At 36.3% G+C, this 23,605-nt stretch overlaps 1 protein-coding gene across 3 annotated transcripts in view; it reads left to right on the top strand.

Annotated features, from left to right (window-relative positions):
- The window catches only part of LOC110446534 (homeobox protein Meis1-like), a 125,156-nt gene that overhangs the window by 75,407 nt on the left and 26,144 nt on the right, over positions 1 to 23,605 (top strand). For all 3 annotated transcript variants that reach the window (XM_021491730.1, XM_021491729.1, XM_021491728.1), the window contains exons 9-10: positions 16,961 to 17,115; positions 22,961 to 23,037. In XM_021491730.1, the coding sequence (XP_021347405.1) occupies positions 16,961 to 17,115; positions 22,961 to 23,037 (232 nt within the window). The remainder of the gene's footprint in view (positions 1 to 16,960; positions 17,116 to 22,960; positions 23,038 to 23,605) is intronic.

Below are 23,605 nucleotides of genomic sequence, written 5' to 3'. Positions count from 1 at the left end.
AAATGTGTTGTCCTTTTTTTCTCTCCGGAAAATTACCATGATAATGAGTGAGGAAGGCATTGTCAGGGTCTAGAGAGTTCCATTACTGTTGTGCTCAAGTCAATTTTCTGGTTTGTAAGAACGGTTTCTTTGTGGCCGGTGGATACAATCATGGGTGCTGGTGGGACAGACAGCCTCCTTTTGATGTGATGACATTCCCAGCTTATTGACGAAGAATGGTCGTCCATTCACAAGTTGTAACTTTGTTTCGTACATAACATGTGCCCTTGCAGCCAGGCCCAGCAACAATGCTTAGTATAAATAGCCATGTAGAAGCTAATTTTTCCAGTGATTGGTCCCGTCTTTTGTGATATTTTTCCTTGCACGGCTTTTTTCCATGGATCCAGCTAGAAACATTAATGGTTTCGGCGGTCTAGTTACTTCATTTGATTGTATTGGACTGAATGTTTTCTGCGTGAGTGGCTACCCCAGGATTGTTCCTGGGTTCCTTATGCTTAACTGTGTCCTCCGCAGATTAAAACCGATTCACGATTGTGTGTAAATGCAAAATCTATAAAGATCGAAATAGGCAGGCGGAAATGTAAAGCCGCGGGACCGCATTAAGAAAGGGAAGTTAGCAGAAGAATGGCAATAATGAGGCTGCAAGCTAGACAAAAGTAAATGTGCTATTTAATAAGACAACCAGATTGGATATACAGCATAATGATTTCTTGGCGTGCTATCAGAAAATGTTCAATACGAGTATGGGTACGTAGGAGGGGGAGCGGCGTGGATCAAGACAAGCGCACCGCTTTATTTAACTGTATACTGCTCCGTTGGAACCATTGAGATTGATAATTTGTTGCGTTCACTTCGCCAGAGCACATGTGAGTCTGTTGTTATTACTGGTATTGTGTATACATATAAACCATACCAACACCCTGGAGTTATTTCAGAAAAAAACAGTAATGATTGCTATTAAAGTCCTATTCGCTGAAGTGCTAAGCAAGGCTGGCTGTGAATAAGGGCCATTTTTCAGAGGTCCCTTATACTCATTAAATACTTGTAGATAAAGAATGGAAATTTGAATAGGTTCATAAATTGGCCCTCTCAGGAATGGTGACATAGCCTATCCTCTCCGACCAAGATTCTGTTACACACAATTGTCAAAGTGAAATCATCTGCAAAGTGTACCTTATCTGATCTTGCGCTCCGTACAGCCACGAAAAATATACAAAACAAACACGCAGGCCAGGACCTGGTAGGGGGTGTGGACGGATAGGTGGCAGCACCGTTGTCTCGGGAGGGCGGTCTTCCGCACGCGTTAAATAGGGGTATCCGGGGCACCTCTACCCCGATGTAAAGTGAATTTCATTGTATGTGTTTGAATTGTCCTTGAACTAGAGTTGCTATAGTGTGACCCATCACACTCGATATTGAAAGACAACTTCATTTGCTGGCTAGTCCATTTGTCGCCAATTCTTTCATTGACGAACGTTGCCAAACATTTTCTTTAACACAATACGGATATATTCCTTCACCAGTCTTAATTAATTCAAACGGATCATACCAGCGATTTGATATTGAATTATTATAGCATGGAGTGTACTTAAATACCTCCCAAGTAGAAGGTGGACTTCACGAGATATTGGGGGTCTCCCTGATTCTTAAATCAGAAGAGCCATTACACTATTCGTCCCCCTTCCCCATATTTTCACATTGCTGAAATTGTCAGACTGCTACAAACACCCATGAACTTTGAAGAAGTAAGGAGAGGGGGAAGCAGGTTTTCTTCCTTCCATTGCCTACACAAGGGTCACTTTACACTTTTGATGTTCAGAACTTCTCATTTTTAACATGCATTAGCTAGCTTACTTCTTCACAAAATANCCACCCCCCATTCCCCACCCCTTCAAAATATATCCCCACCCAGAATCAGTTTCCTGCATAAAAATCCACATGTGTGATTGACCTAACAAATTTTTAACATATCTTCCAATTAGATGCTAATTATCATCTTCTTAATTCAAAACGTGTTGCTCCTGAATACATGTCCCCACATTCAGAGCTCTTTACTCATGTAATCACTGATCCTGGGGAGCAAATTTCGGAGAGAGTCCAGTTGGAACTTGTAAGTTCACCAAGTAATCCGAGCCTGAAGTCTGCGGAACTCCTGGATGTACGGAGTTTCTGCCTAGTGGTACTGGTATGGTACCACTACCTACCCCAGGTTCACCTCTGAGCTGGCCTGTCCTAAAACTAATCGCGGTAATAGCGCTTTAAGTTAGTCTCAAATTCGGCCTGTCAAAATGAGCATTTCAGAGTTGTCCCAACTCTTTGTTACCCTTCTCTTTGGTTTATGTGGGATTATTGCCTGCGAGTTTGATCCGGCCGGATAATATATGTCATCCCCGCGGATCAATCAAGTCTATATAGAAACAACGAAACGGACGCGCTTGCTAGCCAGAACGGGCTTTAGGGTCACACAGAAAAATCTGTACTTCTCTCCTGGATGTTTTTCAGATATAAATATGGTCGATTATATCAAACCCCTTACAATCCATCCTCATTTATTTCAACACGCATTACTCTATTACTAAACTTACTAGTATAAGATCAATAATGCATTTTTAAACATTTTACACACAACTATAAACTGTAATATCATGCAGAATCCATAAATTACATTACGCCTTTGATTTTTTTCAAACTATTTAAATTTACATATGTACGATCATTTTGAAAAGTGCTTGCTTTTAGTAATGGTGTAATAAAAAGGTTTTTAGTAAGAGCTGTTCTCAGCCTTGCTGAACCAAATCATTATAGCCATGCACAGGTATAAAAATGTCAGCGTAGATTGTCCTAAATATACAGAGAAAAAAGCCGTCAGATCTAACTTAACTCTATACCGCTCCAGTCAGCTTAATGATCTACACGGAATTTATTTTTTACATGTGAATAAAAGAATAAAATTTTAAAAAGTAACATGTTATTTTATGAAATTTTGTTCATTTCAAAACCATATTGATAGGTAGATTTTCAATGATTTTTTTTTTCCCACATGAATTGTTTTTAAATGAAAGATGTTTAGCCATCGGTAATGTTCAAGCTTAATATACAGGTGTGACAGTGTTAGGAATGTGTAAGACCAGGTGAAGTGTGTTCTGCTCCATCTTGACTGGAGGAAAGTGATTAGTATGATAGTGTTATTTGTCCATGTGTGTTGGACTGGGGGTGAGTCAATACTGGCCCAGCTCGCCAGACACCCACTGACCCCGTACATACACCTTATTTTCAGTGATAAGAGTTTAAATTTTTACAAACAAAGAATACTGATCTTCCCGGCAACTATCCCAAATCAGGTTGGCTCGGTGGTGGTGGTCGTTCCTATCATAACCAGTGTGATTTTGGTCAGGCACTCAGCAATTGTAGTAGAAGTAGTAGGACCAGGCCGGTACCCCAGTATTTTATTATCGATTTCTACGCTTGCCCTTTGTGAAGTGTGTGTTCCATGTAGGACCTTATCAGGTGGTGAATTAAGACTCTATCAGCAAGTTCTCTATACTGGTAGTTGTTGAGTAACTGATCCCAACAGGTCTGTTACCTCTGTAAATACCCTCCACACACATTTCCTAATTTTAACCAATTTTCTTGTACTTTGAAACCAATTTCTGTTGGAACAGTTGTCAGAATTTCATCACCATTCGAAGAAAAGAATCTTTTTATCCATCTCCCAATAAGCTTGATTTGATTAATTAGAAAAAATTAGATACAAGAAATAATTAATTACGATAACGTCTCAGGTTTTATACACTTTGTTAGCACCTGTGACTGATCCAATTTCATAACGGAGATTGGAGAAAAGAAATGTCTTTCTGTCGATATTTCTGCACAATGGGACTTGAATCCTTTTTTTTTCTCTTCAATGTATAACAAATACAGTGCAATCCCTCTATACACACAAATCTGCCTTCTTATCGTGTTTTCTAACATGCTTGGCCGGAAACGTTTTGTCGTATTTGTGGCCACGGTAGTGATGCTCTCCATTGCTTTCGTGAGGGATTTGGAGGGAGGGCCGGTGTGGAATCAGCTCAATAGCCCATGTTTAGAATGTAAACATACAAGTAGAAAGGATATTATAAGGATCACCTCCAATGAAACAGTTTTGTTTGATTTCAAATCTGTTCATTCCACCGATTAAATGGGCACCGAGGCAGTTAATCTGGGTCCCTGTTCTGCCTTGGGTAAACATGGCTGCCTTGTGTGCGGAAAAGATCACGGTAATACCATTAAACTATTTATGTTCGTGTAAGCTGACTGAATTGAATGTCTTCGCAATAATATTTGGCTTTTCCAAACAAATTGTTATGTTTATTGAACACTCGTTTGTATACAAGTTTACTTTAAATATCATTTTAGTGCTGACTACGGGGCTGGGATATGGGGGAGGGGCTAAGTGGGAGGGGCAGTTGTAAATTACCTCAGGGCAAGGTAGAGAAGCTTTGTCACGAGCATGTGGAGAACTAGTGTATATATGTAATAAAATGATTAAAGTTTATTGGGATTAAGCCGAAGTTAAGACAACATCACAGTCTGAATAAATACAAATGACATTGGTATAAATCATGATGTTAGCTAAGCCCAGGGTGAAAAAAATATAATTCTAGATTTAAATACACACAGTTCATCCTCCGCCATCTATACACAAACAACAAATACCCCCAACCACCATCCTTCTAACAAGATTATAAGATTATGGTTTAAGGGGGATGTGGCATGACATATGTACATCTCAAATGTGAAACAGGATTTTCATGACTGAGTAGGATGGTTGAATTATGAGTTAAATCTGACCAATTTTTTGTCCCCTGGTATGGTAATGAGGCCGTCCCCCATCCTTGTGTTACTACACAATAACCCCGGACTGCCACAGCCTTATACACAAGCTATTTTAACTAGTGTTGTAGTTTAGGACGGTTTGTGCCTCTGACATTTTTATATCTCTCCCCTATTTGTTGGTAAATCAGAAAGTAACGAGAACAGTTTTTAACCTGTGAACTTTTGATGCTAAATCGGCCATTGACAAATGGCAAATATTTGAAAACCTAATTCCTGCGCTTGGGTAAGTTAAATCGCTCGTTCCTATTCAGATGCTTGACACATTTTAAAGCCAGTTAGGGGAGTTTTGTTGAGTCAGTATTTCCACTTGCACAATTTGAACGTCATAAAAAACGGATTTGTGGTATTAAAAGTTTGACATGAAGTAGTTGAATTAAATCGGTATTAAGACGAACTATCTTGTACATGTGCAAGAGATAGCATTGAAATAGCCATACACAGATAAAACCTGGTGTTCTGTATGAAAGATGAGGTGCTTGGTCATATACATTGTCATGTGTAGACCATAATGGTCGTATTGTGCCAAAACTCTTTTTACGCAGAAAACAGGATTTACCTGGCACTTAAATATGCACATAGCTAATTTTCTGAAATCTTACACTTTTAATAAGATTCAAACATTTTTTTCAGACCAATTGAATTCTTCACAAACTTCTGATATATTTAATTGTACCCAAAACATCCACAATGAAATAAAATCATCTGTGTTATTTAATGAATTAACTTATGTTTGAATATTATTATGTTTGAATATTTTGAAATGTAAATCAATGTTGCTTTCACATATCCGTCCATAAATGATGGATGGGAGAATAAATTGTTAGATTTTACGTCTCAATTAATACCGAAAGTTACTCTTATTCGGGAACAATTATTGTTGGTTTATATCCGGCTGTTAACATTGTAGAATTAATCGTGTAATCAGTGGTAATAGCAGATATATACGGAAGCTGGAACAGCACTAATGATCTGGACGAACAAGAGACTTGTCAGTTACCCGTGATTAACCGACACCGGGCCATACATGTGTACATAGGGACAAATTACATATAATCATATTGAAATGATAAAAAATTACAGGGTATTTTATTATATAAACTCTAATAGAGGACCACAGCCAGAACCAAATTTTCAAATTTACACAACGGAAGAAAAAAAACGTTTATGTATACAGTGTAATGTACACAAATTATAGGGTTCCCACTACGAATTATAATAGAGCAAATATGGTTTGTAAGGGTGAAAGCCATAGGGACGGAAAGCCATTGAAATTATATACAGAATGTTCTACACATTCTAGCCCACACAATATTTTAAATTTATGAATTAAAGTAAAAATTTCCTCAAGAAAGTACAAATTGAAAGTGTTAATGGAGATGAATTTTTATTTTTAAAAAGTTTTATAGAACTGTCCACAATTAACGACACATTAAACTTTACGAAGAGAAAAGTTCTAATGTTTTCATTTAAAAAAAAATAACAATTAAGTTCCAAGTTTTTAATGTAGATCTAGTCAGAAAATAATTCAATAGGAAAAATGTTACCAATGAAATATTAATACCCAAAAACATTTTGATGCAAGCTGTTGAAATTTTTCAAAAAATGTTATACATGTTTATATAAACTCAAACACCAGCCTTTTTGTTTACTGTAGCCATTACATGGTACCATATTTACACTGTTGAACATCTGTGAAATTTGTGAAAAATAGTTCCATCATTTGTCTGTTTTGAAGCTTCAGTTTCATTATCTATTATCTAAATAATGAATAACGTACTTTTGAGTATTTTTGTAACCAATTTGTGAGAAAATTTAAGCCTCACTTATAAGTCACTTATAAGGACAATTGATGTTATAAGGCAGGACATCAATTGGAGTAAATAAGGTATGTACTTAAGTAGACCGTGTGGGATGACATTATACTTCGCTGATGTTGATTTATAACGTACAAATATATAGAACTATTTTTAATCCTAGTCTTTGTACTGCATGTACCTAAGAAGTAGTTCAACATAGTTTGAGGTTGAACTGGAATATTAAAAATACTGACATCTTTTTAATAAAAATAATCATCATATGATTGAATAATGAAAAAATTAAATTCGAATTTTTAAAAATATGCCTACACCATTTTAAAAATTGTTCTTACTTGACTAAGAGTTAAAACTTTTGAATTGAAATATAAAAGATTGATAAAAAATCTTTTAAAGATGCTAACCCTTTGCAAAAAAAATGATATTTGATCGATGAAAAATAGAAAATATAATTGAATTATGTATAAGTTATGTTAACATTTTGTTATTTTTTTTATAAATAATCTATGTAGAATGGGTCAGTCATGAAAAGATAAACCTTGTGGGAATGTTGAAGAATCTTGATGAAAGAACTTTTTACAAGGCGTATGCATCTTCATAGGTTTTGATGATTGGTTTCTGATTATTTCATAGATGAGGGTCATGGGTACATTTACTGATGCTGTTTGTTTAGACACGATCAAAGTGTTTTGCTGGACGTCTCTCACCATAAACTAACCGATGTGGTATTAGTGGACACTGCCCAACACTTGCTTTGTAGTGAATGTCCACTACCTGTACCAATTACTGGTATTAATATTGCTGACCAGTATGGGGGTCAGAAATAATTAACATCCGGGTTGATTGGATATATTGTTGGTCCAAATTCCGAATTAGGGAGCTGTCCTAAGGATGATCAGAGCTGACCACTGCCGCCCTGCCATCTGACCGATGACCGCCATAGGTCCATCCAATCAGTGATATATTTACTGGCAGCTCTGATTAATATATGGCTATGGCTTTTCAATCTGCCCAAACAGAGATCATTAGGTGATTTTAATTGGAAACATGTTCCATCGGGGTAGAAGACATTAAATGTGCCCAGTCTCCACTTGGGGATGTCAAGATACCCTCATAGTTCACATACGGAAAATTAATCCCCTTCCATAACTAAACCGACCAATACCCATAGTCTGGTGGCATAGTGTGTGTAACCTCCTTTAGCAAGTATGTTGAAGAAAATAAGGAGTATTGGATGGCGGACATTGGTGTAAGAATTTTGGTGCAAGAATTTCGGCCATTGATAGGCCAGTGTTGTTTTAGACAGTATAGTCTGGAATTGTCCAGTGTACAATTTCAAGATAACGATGTTTTGGTAGGTCAGCTAGTCCCAAAGGGCTGATGGCTGACCACATCTTTGAAGGGGCAGAAATTGCCTAATGACCATTAGTGTGTGTCCCTGTCTTGACCTAGCCCATGGTCAGCGAAACTTGACCAGAAGTGGAGATAAGAGGGTGGCGGCTGTTGTATGGGGGGCATGCTCCACTGAAACGGAGATAATTTGTTTTCAAGCCTTTAATGAAAACCATGTGATATTGGTGGCACAAAAATGTGCTGTTCCCTTGATTCTGGTGGAATTGACTAATTCTAAGAATTTTTGCAGCAGTCAGATTTTATTCCGACTTGATAAGGACATTAGTGTAAGGTAATGGAAGCAAATTCTTCTGATTAAATAAATCTGCTGTAGTAATTTTGATCCTGTAAACCAGCGATGAGTATCAATTTTTAAAACTGTGAAGTAGGTTACATACAGATGGGTATTCCTTTAGACCTTTGAACTCTAATTAATGACCATGTTCGCAATTAGATTAGGACCTGTTAAAAATGTCACAACTAGAAATAACACAACCTTCATGTTTTTCTTACTTAGTTAGTAGAAACGGTCTGCAATTATGGATGCATCAATAGAGTTTCTCTGATTTCCCCAGCTGTGAGAACTCCATAGTGACTGTGGATTGTTTTAAAATTTGCGAGCTCTGTAGGCAAATTATACCTGGTCTTTGTTCCATGATAAAAGCTGTTTGAAACTTTTTATTTTGTGAAAATCATATAAGTTTTTCTTGGTATACAAGATGATTTAAATCCACTGCAAATAATTTTTACAGAATATTTTTTGCTGTTAATGAGTTGAATTATTGAATTTAAGGAATTAATGGATTGAATTGATGCATTTATGTGCAGTAGAAGAAAATTTTGTTATGAGTCTGCAGTAGAGTGTCTAGTATATACATACAATAGTCAAGTTTACAAACAGAAGTCCCATGGAGATATATTATAAATCCACTCACTTGTAAGAATTGTGTAGAATTGTGGAATAATTTAATTGGTTATGTTTGTGCGTCTGTGTGTGTGTGTGGTTTTGACATGGGTCTTTAGCAGACATCTCTAGTTTACCTATAGAGAGAGTGGAGAAGATTGATGGCTACTCCAACTAGTGTTTACCCCAGAATCAATGCCAGCGATGGCTCACAATTCAACACCGCGGGGTACAAGGTCAGCAGTAATTTTGCAAGTGTCATTACAAGCTCCACCCTTTTTCAAAAAAAGGCCAATCATAACCTTAAATGGAGCTTGACCTTTGAACATGGCGTGTGTTAATTTTACTTAGCTCAAATAGCCTTTTCAGAGACTGCCAAGTGTTTGGATAGGTAAAAGATCTCTTGATATATAGAATTACAAACAATTTAAAATTTGAAAGAATAATTACACTATTTTATTCTGCTGGGCAGAAGTTAAGGTATGATATTGTAAACTGAATTCTTTGCATAAATTACTGCTTGATTCTTCATAAATTGATGAAGAAAAAAATGGCAGATGTCTTCTTTTTCATAATAAATCACTATACAAAAAAGTGTTGGCAACTTTTATCTTTATATATAGAAAAGATTTCATCTTTACATAAAGAAGTAATATTCTCAAGTGAAGATGTAGACTTTGTGGAGGAAAGAAATAATGTTTTCATGTGAAGATGTAGACTTTGTGGAGGAAAGAAATAATATTCTCAAGTGAAGATGTAGACTTTGTGGAGGTTTTAAATAGATTCAGTCAAATTAGGATTCTGAAGAGTGATTGTTGTTATTTGTTAAGACAGATAAATAATCCAAGGAGATGAGGAATAATTGAAATCTGACATTAAGCCGAGTCTCTTGTTATAGATCCCTGAAAATTGACAGGAATCCTAAACCCCAAATCGTAGACGTCCAGACATCTGATTTTTTCACAGCGACTATCAAATTACCATTACCTATCGGAAAAATAAGTACTGCTATGTTGTTCTATTTTCTTGTTTAATTTTTACTCCCTGATAGATGTGTTTCTTTAACAGCAGGGAAATAGAGATATGGCTTAAATAGTATTTTAAGCAGACACCAGTGGTAGATAGGGCACAGCATGGGTGGGGATGGCTGTGGAAGATCGCCCTTGCGATTTAGACCCACCCAGTAATTCCACGGGGACAGTCACGGGTAGTATTTCCTGTTAGAACGTTGAAATCATCTATATGCGGAATTGTGGAAAACCTCAGAAAAAACATGGTGGTTTATTGTCAAGGAAGAAAACTGTAAGCGGGTGATTCATCACTGGGCTGGCTAACCTGGAATGGTGAGACAGGGGAGATAACCCAAGCTAGCATACAGCTACCAGCAGTCCAGGAGCTGACATCATCATATCTCCACAATTATATAACATTCTTTTTGTTATTCAATTTGTATATCTCCAGCTGCCGGTAATTCAATAGAATGGTTTTATCTTTATGGTGCTTTCTCTGCCTCCCATGATCAGGTTGCCATACCGATAGGTCTAGCTGAACAACTTGGAAGTGAATTGAATTGCACTCCAGTTTTCGTCCATATTTTCAAGTATGGTGATTTCCTGGTGTAAGAGCTACAGCCCGTATTGATTGCATCTTAGCAACCTATGGTGGGCAGAAGCTGGAGAGAGCTGTCCCGTCCATCGCGTGATTGACGCAAATCAATGGGCCTTGTTCATTTCAGGAACTGTGTGAATTATGACATTCATTCCTAGCTTGATTTACGAGCCTCCCTGTACTAGGCAATGTTATACATACACATTAAAAAGTTATTTTTTCCATTGTATTGTTAGGGAAAGATTCCCTACCAGCTTAAATTTAAATTGATCTTTTATATATATACATAGAGAGAGAGAGAAAATGATTTACTGAAAACATACTGTCAACACGCATGTATCAGGGGGGGGGGGGGGAAGGGAAAGAAGATTTACTTTTATTACCGAAGTCGGAAAGGTACCTGACTTTATAATTTACTTGTATCCAGTTTATAAGAAATATACCAGGGTTGGCTTCGGATTTTATATGGAAAAATACATCAATAATATTCATTCATATATATTATGTATATAATTTTTTTATTTCATTTTTGAAATTCAAACAATAGAATTTCTTTCGTGTTAAATTCTCATAAATCAATCCCATGTGTATAGGTTATAAAAAGCATTTTAAGATTTTATCTTCTAAGTCTTTTCTAACATTTCTTTTCTGACTTGGTAACTTCCTTGTGGTGCGAGAGAAAGCGAGATAAAAGTGTAGCACTACTATCTCTCTGGCAGAGTGCCTCGCACATTTTTACTTTTTATTTGTCAATATTAGTGTCTACCTGCTAAGCGGAGTGTCCTAGTTTCACTTTGAGTTTTGGGATTTAGTCTTTATTTGTTTAGAATTTTGCCTGGTGAGTTTGATCCTGGCAACCAAAAGTTTCTCTGATAAGAGACTGTGGTGTGTATTATCTGTATAAGGCTGGTAGAGAACTACGAAATCCTAGCTAAATTTAGGTCACAGAGAGATGTTTATTTATTTTATTAAGTACACGGAGAGCTAATGTCAAGGGTTTATCAGCTGATATTAATATTGTTCCTTTAAACCTGGTAGAAATGTAGAATGACAAATAACACTAGGTCCTATAAATAAAATGTATTTTTTCAATTAAATATACATCTGTGTATATAATTAATATGCACATTTTCACTATTTAAATGAGTTATGAATTGCTATGAGATACCTGTTAATCTTTTATTTGAAAAATGTGCCAATTTTTTGTATTTAAAAAAAAGTGCCAATTCTTTCATTTAAAAGTGTCAATCTTTTAAGGATGAAATTCAATATTTCATGACAGTTGTTGAATATAAACAAATGTAATTTATCAATTATTTTCCTAGACAATGAAATATGACAGGCAGTTTCTTCGGTTTTGATGTATTATAGATAAATTTATGATCTGGGAACAGAACATCCTGCCCAGCTTTCCTGGATGTTAAATTGATTAAATTGTATTATAATCGGATCACTGGTATAGTATGGCATATGAAAGACGATAATGACAACTAGTAAACCTGTACAATAGAAAACACCAAACTATATTTTGACACGGTAGTAAGATCGGCAAAATTATACAATCAATTTCGACATGTTTACAGGATTGTAAAATGGTTAAACTATGACGAAGGAAAACAAATAAATGAACATAATTAGTAAAAAGAATGAAATGTAGATTTAAATATATGTAGATTAAAATAATAAACTAATTCATTTATTCAGAAGGAAGAGAAACACATGTTAGACATTATTTTTTAACTAACCAGTCTAGCTGTGTATATAATTATGAGAAATATACGTAAAATGTTAAAATTTATACAGAAAGAAAGAAAAATTTATACAGAAAGAAAAATAAATCGTTGCCGACTTGATTATGACTTATGATGTATGAATTTATATAAATGGGGCCAGCAGGAGCTTGGTATGTTGGAGAGTTTAAAATGAAGGCAATTAATTTGTCAGTAGGGACCTGTCAGCTGGTCGTGACAAGTGGAGGGAGAATTATGCATCCTCTGAACAATTAAGCAGTAGATATGAAATATAAAGACTCCTCTGTAGAATATGTAATGTCTATGTAATAATGCGTAAGGCTGGGGCTAGAAAAGTTTTTATGAGTGTTGACAGTAGAGCAATATGACATGTCATTTGTTATGCGTTGGTAAGTGGCGATATTGTCCTGAGGGTGTATTGTTTAGTGCTGGAAGACACTACCCATCCCATTGTGTTAGGGATAAGGCCTGGTATTGACAGCAGATAGACTGGTCACTCATCTCACTGAACTGTCACCGGGCTACCCTGGGGCTGACCAGCCCACCAAAACCTCCTGTATACCCTAAACACTGGTCATTATCTCCATACGGTGATTTGTGTAAGATCTGCATAACAACTGCTCTAGCAGGCTAGTACTGTCATCACATGTGGGCAGAAACGGACACCAACTCTACCACCATGTCACGAAAAATTCTAGGAAAACTGCTTGGTTCGTACAGTTTCTTTATTGTGTTTACAAATGTTGTTATTAACTTTGTTGTTGTAGTCATAATTTGTGATTAGGACACTTTCAAAAACTAGTTTGATGTCTTGAAATGTTCCTGGAAATAATGTGTGGTGCGTACTATTGGAACATGATTATCACATTTATATTTTGTTACATTTTTGCAATTGTTAATTTTTGTAATAACTTCAATGGATATTCAATAGTGAGTTGGATTACAAAATTCATTATTGTTTTGAATTTAAATAGATTTATTTGAAGATGGGTTTGTTGATGTAATAATGATTGACTTATGCAGGTAGTACTCAATATGTGTTGTCGTTATGAAGTAGATATTACAAATCATGGGTTTTTGAAAATGTCATTGCAAGTAATTTCAGGGGAAAAGTGCCAAGGGGATATCCAATTTCATGTTTTTTGGAATTTTGACGCACACATCATTATAATCATAACTATTTCAAATGTGCACGTGTCCGGAATGGTTTGATATTTTATTGATGGAAATTCGTTGATGTATTTAGAAGCTAGTGGTGTTCGGGAGAGAACAAATTTACTAATAGGTTTTGAGTAGTGAACGGATCTCTGTCTGAACTCCCGTAGATCTGTACGGGGCTGTGATATCACTCTGACAAGTTTTGATGGATGGGCTAGGAAATCATTTCTGACAATCGGCCATATTTCCCTGCTTAAAGAAATTACATACCCACGATAACAATTTTTATCTCTGTGAAATCACGGAGCTCCCACATTGACGATCCCGGGTTTAGTTGGAGGCCACCAACTTTTAATCAAGCCTACATATTTTCTGCTTAAACGCATTCTCTATCTTCCCCATTTAAATCTTCCTCTATTGTAATTATTTAACCAAGAAGATTTTCAAACCTATGAATACGGAAGACCCAGTTGTCTGCGACTGGGACGCGACCAGAGTCCGTCGGACAGACCCTTGGAAAGTGAATTTGTTTTTATTTTCGAGTGTGTGTGTCTGTTGTTCACACTGGAGTGTTGGGAGGGTTTTCCTTGGCAGAAGCTATTATTATGGTTGGTATATATTAAATAAATCATAGACGGAGAACAGGCTGATCGAATAGTGTCCTGCCTTCAGCCCATATAGATAACTGCTGATTCGGTTTGTAAATATCTAACGTTATTAATTTTGGAAAACAAAACTTTCTTGGGAATAGGTCGGGATAGAAACCCATGTCTATGTTATGATAGGCGACGTTAAAAATGGTAGTCAGATTTAATTTGATTCTGCCTGTGCCATTTTCTATTTTTGCCATTCAACACTTTTACAAGATTTTGGGTAAGATTCTTTCCGTTTTTATTGGATTACAGGGAAAATTTGAGAGGGGGCCCAATGAAGTCTTTCATCCAATTTGTGTTTGATTGGGAATGAATTCCAATTAATTTGTGATCATTCATAGCTCCGTAGCGGAGGTAATTAAATTGCAGGCTTGATGTGGGAAATATTGTTATTGAATCAGAAAATTTTGGCATTAGTGTCATGAAATTTGTGAAATGTACTCTTGTCGATCCTTTCAGAAATGTCATTATCCCCAAGCAGCAAATAGAAGTTGCGCGTCTATAATGGTCGTTCCTGTAGAGGTGGGTCCGCCACTCCTCACGTAATTGGGGAGGAAAGGGGGGCCTAGGTTAATATCATAGGCTGATGATATAGGCTTGAGCTGCCCATGGAATAATACTTCTGCATTTCAACAGCCTTTTCGTGGTGTTATAACGCATAGCCCTGGATTTCCATAGTGATACCAGTATTATCGTGTGAATTGAATTTGTGAGTTTTGCTGAATTTAATTTGATAACCTTTTCGCTCTTCAACTGCAATCACCATAGCATCGAGTCCCTCAAGTGCATCCAAGCACAACTCGAGTTGTTCATCACCTCAGAAAGAGACTACAGGGTCAGAGGTACAATCAAGTCGACTTTTATCAGAATAGCTCCGTCCTAAATTACATCACTGTGCTATTGTGCTGGCAAGCAGATCAGAGGGTGAGAGTTTGAACCCTGTTCGGGTGCAGTGACAGAAGCATCAACTCACAAACTTCAAAATGCAGTTTCACTTTGTTACATCTGTACAAAAAGCCGTAAACTTTTTTCTCAAAAAATCTATTTACGATTAGTTTCACTATACAGATTTGATAACGTGTTTATTTACATGAGTTTCATGGTACAGCTAGCCCTACCGTTATAACCGTTCACAGCAGGCAACCAAATCTGAATGGACACATTATTTGTTTTTAACTTCTTTTCAGAATGCTTTTTCGCTTGTAAATATAAATCACAAATGGAGATTGACTGGAATTTAATTTGAATTGAATATCCAGTTTGGTTACCAGACGGTATTTCATTCAAGAAATGTGTATTTTTTCTCTGCAAACGTGTTGTAACAAGAAGACGGGAGTTTCGGTGACTAGTAACGACACCCGGTATTTCACGGGTCAGGGAAGAATTGATCACCGATCAGTAGAGACTCCAACGGTTTATTATGGGAAGTATCGGGTGTCTCCTCGTAATTTATACCCGGGGCTACCCTGAATTTCAAAACATACCCCTTGTACATAGCCAGCTATAAGCCCTTAGGGAGCTAGATCAGATAGGACGAGAAACCCTAGTCAACCATCGCCATAGACACTACTGTTAGCCTAGGTATAGGCAGTATTTTTATTCACATGACAAATTTCTTGGTTGGAAGTAGGAATTAGGTGTTGGTTTAATTGTTAAATCATGGAATTAAATGTCCGTCTGATCGAGGTTAATGACAGCCCTGATATACGGTCCGATACAAGGATACCAACAGCACTGCGCTGGTAATATTTCATTTTGAAGACATAATGAAGACTGATGACGTTCACCGACTAAATTTGAATCGGAATGAAAGAAAAATTACTGGGATTTACACAATAACATATAACGCTGTATTTGATCAGAAAATTTGATTGGTTGCATATCTGTGTGTTAGAATCGTACCCATGTCTACAGTAATATCAAAATTATAAATTAATCAGAAACAAAAACATTTTTTTTTATCTGGAATCGATTTGGACATGTACGAGTATCAAATCATACGCAGGATCATTAGCATGGATTTGACAGATGTGTATAGGACCGACAGAAAGTTGTGTTTTATCTCGTTACAGCAACCACATAAAAAAAGCCTCGTTTTAACTGGAGCGTCAGGTGTAGAAAGCCTGTTCTGTTGAGACTTATGTCATCACTATCCTCGGCTCTTACCCTTCATTATAGCAATGTTAGCTTTTCTTGGAATCAATTGCAAAAACAAATTCGGCAAAAACTTTTGAATGAAATTAATTATTCATGTTTGTATTTATTCAAAAGAGTTTTCCATTGAAATTATAAAATGATTTTGATCCTTTTTCATATTTTTTTTAAAGCTGAATTAAATTGAAGCCCTTTTAGACTTCGAGGGAAAGTTTCACAAAAATATGCACGTTTTTTAGAGTGACAGTTTAACAGCATTCCTTTCCGATAGATGATAATAGGAAACACATTTATACACATACACACTGCTTTATTCAAGGTTTGTCAGGAATTTTGTTCCAGTAGGAATAGCCAGTTAAAACTGCACACAAAAAAATGAATACATATTCAACAGCTCCCTTGTTCCCAAAGGATCATTGTACATGTAACACGCTCCTATTCAAATTTCTGTATAAATTAAATTCATGTTTATTGTTTCAAAAAAGTGTGGAAATGGTGCATGTTTATTTGTGATGTTGTGAAATATTTTTTCGCTTTTGAACATTTTGAGCACTGGTACATATCAATGGTACACATTGATGTCAAAATGTCATAAATGTATTACCTGGACTTTCAACTGATTTTCTCGGTTTATTTTGTGTTTTCTAGGTGACGGGTTGGACAATAGCGTAGGTTCAGGGGAAGGAACTGCTGACGAAGATGCCGATGGAGACAGGTCAAATTCAAAACGACAGAAAAAACGGGGAATATTTCCAAAAGTAGCAACTAATATTATGAGAGCATGGTTATTCCAGCATTTAACGGTAAGTTTTTAAATGAAGATTAATTAGAACTTCTTTTTGTGGATGTTGAAGCATTCCGTGTTTGTTGGAAAGAAGGAAAAAGGGAGAATAAAAATTATTAAAAAGCAATGTGGAATCTAAAAATAGATAAACCCAAGTATGACAATATCTTCCCAAAAAACAATGGAAAGTCATTATTTAAGCATCAAAAGCTCTGTGAGAATCAAGAACAATTTGTCTGAGTTTAGCCGATCGGGAGATAGGCACAAGAATAGGGTTCTGTTTGAGATACGTCAATAACCGGTTCTAAACAGACATGACACCTTAATTTGCCTTGTGTTTACTAGTAATCGCCCAGATTCATTTATAAACATATTTACACTGAATTATGAATTAAAAAATCGTGTTAAAAAAGGGGAGCTGGCCCTGTAGTAGATACGTGCTGGTGAGTGATAGCATTGGTCTATAATTACTACAGATTGCCCAGGAAGACTTTTATAATGAAAAATGTCAGAAAATGATGAATGCTCCGAGGCCGCGGATGAGGGATGGAAATTTTGATGTAATTTGCTTTCATATCGGTGTATTCCTTGTGTAATCCCCTTTTTAACAAGTAGTTGATATGTCATTGCGTATCCAAGCAGTTTGGCTGGCCCCTACTATATCACCATATCACGGCTAAATCCCCTATCATCAAGGATTTCATATTGGCCGTGCAGAGAATATGAAATATGAAATATTTATTTTGTATCGGGAGATAAAAGAGTATTATCTGTGAAATGAATCTGCTACTAGAACGGCATGATTAGCATATAAAGAAAATGTCATCTTCCGCTGAGAGCGGCTCGCGCCATCCTGGACGGTATTACCGGGATTGGGCGCAGCACTGATAGGGTCTTGAAGAGGGTTAACGGGTCGACCTCGGAATCGAGGGAGAACCAAGGGACTGAACTCACTAGGGAGACGAGCAGTTCGTGCAAACTTACACTCTTTCATCGTAACATCCAGCACTAGGCACTCTCTGTGCTCCAATGGAGCCATTTAGAAAAGCCAACAACGGGCGTTGAAGCATACAAAAGTACAAGGACAGGCATTTCAAGGAAACAGCTGATTTTCCACCTCATAAGGTGCGAGATTTGTCCCCTACAAATGCGATGGACAAAGGTTAATAAGAACTCACACATCCGAACAATAGGTGTACACCAACCAATCACGTCGCAGCTAACAGACACACACATAACATCTCCCCCATAGCGATCATAATTGTTTCTTGTTTTGATTTATATTGTTTAGAACATGTTACGTCCATCGGTAAACGGTGGTAACTGACATCCCCTCGCTGTCAGTCACACCCTCATCGGCGAGCCAATTCTTTTGAGAAAGAAACCATTTACATTTTGCCGTCGAAATTTTATGAATATTTGACACCTTGAAGAAATAATGAAACAATTGTAGAAATTTGGAAATTAATTTTTTGTCATTAACTGATCTCTTTTATGGAAGAAAAAGCCCATAAAAATTGTCTTTTTAATTCTTGAAATCATAAAACCAGAAGATGAATGACATCAGCTATTAAAAGTATGTCAGCTTTTTGCGTTTATATTGATTGGTTACACTCAAAAAACAAATATAATAAACTTTTGAGAATTTGTAGTTGTCATCGACTGTACTAAAAACAGTTAGGAAAATGGAAGAAAAAAATAGTTCTTTTGTATAAATATGAAATTTATGCATATCTTTGTGTTATTAACAGTAGTTATTCCTGTAAAATTATACTGTTTTAAAAATATAGTAGAATAAATGGTTAAAGGTTCTGAGATTTTTAAGCAATTTTCAGAAATTTAGAAATTATAAGTTATATTTTTATTACCAAGACAGCTGTAGGAAAATGTTGCTTGGCAATGAATTGTTGTAAAAAGTGTTACAATTAGGTTGTTTACACGTTTGTTCCATTGTTTCTGATGACAAATGGAGGTGGTCGTGGATAGCGTGTCTAGTAGCAGGTTACTAGTTACACTGCGCTAATTCTGTCATTAATGAACCTCACGATACCAGACTCGAGGTGTTCTTAGCAGACGTCCGTCCTGTAGGGAGGGTTCGACGCGGCGACAACGCAGGCGACACCCAACATGTTATTAAGGCCTATCATCCAATCTCACATTCGTTCTTATCACAGTCACCTCAATAAATTGTATCTGATTACTGTTTAAAAAAAAACACCGAAAGGGCAAAGGGATTTATTAATGCATTTGGTCACTGAAAAGAAGAGGTCGTATCGAAATATCAGTCTCCGATCCTAATCTAGATTACTACCCAACACAAACAATTCCTACTGGCAGTTTAGATAATCAAATTCATTGCAAACAACAGTGAAATCTCCTTTCCTTCATTCTAAACAAAGTCTAATTTAGGAATAGATTTTTATCTCCCGGAGAACTATTTAAACTCGAGTAGATACTGTGTATGATAAGTTTAGTATTTCGTTAAGATTTGCTTTCTTCTGAGTGTTATATACAGAAATCTTATTCTTAATTCTCGATAACATCAGAATTTTATGACATTTGGGTGTTCATTTCACAGAAAATTTAATGAGTTATTTTGACAATTGATTTTATCGTAATTTTGAACTGTCGGAACTTCATAATGTGTCCGAAATCATTATTACATTATCGTAAAAACTCCAGCAATGGTTGATCATTTCGACTGGTTTAATCGCGGCTGCTCCCCCATCTGTGAACTATGTAGGAATTATTTGAAGATGACACTTGAATGGGTCCAGTCGTTTGGGCAATGGACACAATCGGCACTGCGAGTGTGACCACTATCTGTGGTCATTGTAGGCCACTACCCCATACCCGGGGCTTTGTCCGGATGGTCACTACCTGTCCAGCTGCTTTGTCCACCCCAGTGAATGACCACTTGACAGTGACAAATTAGGTATTGATGACCACTCCAGCTCCAGCCACTGATATTTGTTTAAAAGATTTCACCCTATAATCTGACTTTCAAACAGAATGTTTACTTTGTAAATATATACAGTTGCTGTTGAAACACAACAGATCCAGAAATAACAAGGTTATTGACACATTAACAATCTAAATAGTTCCTTAATTATCAAATATAAAAACAAAATAATATAGTAATTCAAAATGAGTGTCATCAAACTAGATACTTGAAAATAATCTGTGTTTTACAACTTTATGTCAGAAATTCTAATTTTTTTTCCAAGGTTAAACTACTAATGATCCATTAATACACATAGATCTAGAGGTATATCTTTCTATAACAAATTGTGCCAAACACAATAAGGTTAACATTTAAATTTCCTTGGGGATTTCAAATCAATGCTGTGACCCTGTCTTTGCCGAAACGACTTGTCTGTTATTTGTTATTCCGAGGTATTTTACGCTGTTATTCTCCTGTTTCTCAACTCGGCTTGTGCATACCGCCATTTGTGTGATCATGTGACCCTCTAAAGTAGAGGTCTGTCCAATACAGGATGTAAATCATCGTCATGCTGGACAGGAAAATCAGGGGTCTTGTGACAGTGTCATCATTACCACAAAAAAGTCTGACAGTTGTGCCTGTTATTATCATCCCTCACCACCTATTGCGCCCCAAATCACCGTGGAAAGCTGACAAAATGACTGCTCCGCCACCAAAATGGCTTCCCTTATGTTATAACATTTAGAGATTGACCATAATTAGGTGGAGATTCTTCAAACTTTTTAAGATCAATTGATCAAGTTGACAATTTGAGTATTCCTTTTCGGAAAAAGGTTAGGGTCTAAGTGTGGTGTCGGGGTTCGGGAAAACTTTGCCTACCTTGTGATTGGTCGAATTTGCAGACCAGACTTGTGCAGTTGTTGTAGAATTCGACCAAGACGTGGTTGGCTACAACTTAGACCCGTCATTATCTCTTTAATAACTGGTAGTTTTTGTGAAATTATGGTTTATTTACATCAAAATCGGACATTGAAATTAACTATAATTAAACCCATTAGCATGTCGTATTTTTGTTTTTTAAGTAATAAAGACGACATTTAGATAATTGAATACTGGAATTTTATCTGAACCTTTTTTTTTTACTGATTGTCTTGGTGATCCAAATTCTTTAGATCGAGTGGAAGTATTAATTAATAGTATGCTATTTCTGTTGTAAAACTTCGAAATGAGATGTTAAAAATTTGTAACTGAATATGCGATCATATTATGAAAATAGATTTAGAAACAATGTCTTATTTTGTATAGAGTTCCAAAAGAAAGTGAAAAGTTTGGAAATCCCATGTTTAACTATCTGACATACTAAAGTTGAAAGTTGTACTTGAGTCGGTAAGGACTCGGTTGTGCAGCACTCGAATTGATAAAAAAAAAAGACGATATGAAAAAAATAGGATAGGTAGTGCATAAATAACGACCAAACATATTACAGGACACTTGTAAGGATGAGAATGTGGTTACGCAAGTGTTTGGGCAATTTAAGAGTAGGTATTGGGATTTGTTTGCCGAGGATCGGCAGGGGATCCCGAAAAGATGTGGCGACAATGTTATGATGGATAGTTTTGAGTGCATTGTATATTGTGATGAAATTGAAATCAATAACTGGCCAAAACAATGATGGGGTTTGGAGAACCCTTTAACCTGTGGATCGGCACTTGTGGACTGTATTGATCCGCGCAAATGGGAGTTTGATTCAAACATGGACAGAGGTCCCTTCTAATTATCATTCATTTAAAACGGTCGTCCAGTTTTCGTAGGTTAATGCAGTTTTCCTCTGGATTCGAGTGGTCCCTGAGGAGGGGTGCAATTTGGTACAATATCTATTTTACTTTGATTGAAATTGGATTGACATGTTTTGCATAGCAAATGTCCCTGTGGGAAAAACAAAGGGTCAGAGGTCATATTTGGGTGCTCACTCACCCACCAATACTGACGCACTCGGCTCAAAGCGTGTTCCTGCGCTCAAGCTGATACCTGCCACCATTACCTCTCAGACAAATACATTTATCCCGTATAGATATATTTCCTTCCAATTTTATGTCCAATTGACTTGAAAATTAATACAATCAATTTCCAATAGGCCTGACCAAAATTTACATAAAGTGTTTTTTGGTATTCTGCACATTTTATTTGGCACTTTATTGAATTACGAGGTCGAAAAAGCTTCCGAACACAGTCATTTACCAATAACTATCGAAACAGGAGCATTTAATTCAATATTCCAAACTGTAAGGCTAACTGGACAGATAAGAGGCCTATCAAATTTGCTGAAAGCCTCAACATTCTAGGTCTGTCGAGACATAGCTTCATCTTGACAGGGAGAAACACTGATCGCCATGACAACATGCAATAGCTTTTATATGCTTGTTACTTTTTTTCCTGTTGTTTTGACATTGCAAAAGAAACTGAAGTCTGTAGTGTTTCTAGGCTATCAATAGAATGGATACTGGAACTTTACAAAAAATAAATAATACCCCGATAATTTGAATTTAGAAATGAATCTGTTTAAAACCCGAGACGTTCGGTAATGTACTGAAGTATTGTTGTCGGAATATGAGATATTTCACACGATCACATTATTATTTTTATTTATAATGGAATTTTCTTGTCTAAAGATTTCATACTTTATTAATTTGTACACAAAATATATCTGATACGTATAAGGTGTACAGGTCTCTTTTTAATCGTAGTGCGATTTTCACGGTGAAGGGAATCTACAAATTGTAATTGTACAGAACTTTTTAGTTTCAACCTTAGTTTCAGCAGCAAAATGATTTGTACTTTACTCACTAATGCTGTGTTTAGTATTTTCTGTATGTACAGTATCTGCCCTGTAATAATAATGGATTTTCGTTTCTGTTCACAGCATCCTTACCCATCAGAGGAACAAAAGAAACAGTTAGCTCAAGACACAGGACTAACAATATTACAAGTCAATAACTGGTGAGTAGAACCGCACCATAGCACACCATGTAAATAAATAAATATAGTTTCTTCACGCATCATAACACACCATGTAATTAAATATATATAGTTTCTTCAGTATCAAATACCATTTAAACACTATCAACGTTACTCCATCTAAATAAAAATTATATTTACTTCTGTATCAAATACCAATGTAACACCATCAACTTACCACCATTAAAAATAAAATACCAACATAGCGCCATGAATATAATACTATCAAAGTAAAATACCAACAGAACACCATCAAGATAAAACAACACGATTTATCAACATAATAAAGTAAAATCAGATGCCAGCATAACACCGGTTACTCCCATGCTACACCATGACAACTGACCTGGCGGAAGGATACAGAACTTAAAATGGACATTGTGATAGGTCAAAGGTCGTAGTCATCAAAAGATAGACTCTCCACAGTACCTTATAAACAGATGTTATATCCCTTTGCCTGAATCAGCAGATTGCAGGATCATTTTGATATTATTAAACCACCTCCCATTATGGAAAAGTCTGTAGCTCATTGTTCAAATTGAAGACAACA

Source organism: Mizuhopecten yessoensis, unplaced genomic scaffold (genome assembly GCF_002113885.1).
Source record: "Mizuhopecten yessoensis strain PY_sf001 unplaced genomic scaffold, ASM211388v2 scaffold2779, whole genome shotgun sequence".
In the NCBI taxonomy this organism is placed as follows: Eukaryota; Metazoa; Mollusca; class Bivalvia; order Pectinida; family Pectinidae; genus Mizuhopecten; species Mizuhopecten yessoensis.
Note: the sequence above shows the minus strand (reverse complement) of the source record. Positions and strands in the feature narration are given on the sequence as shown.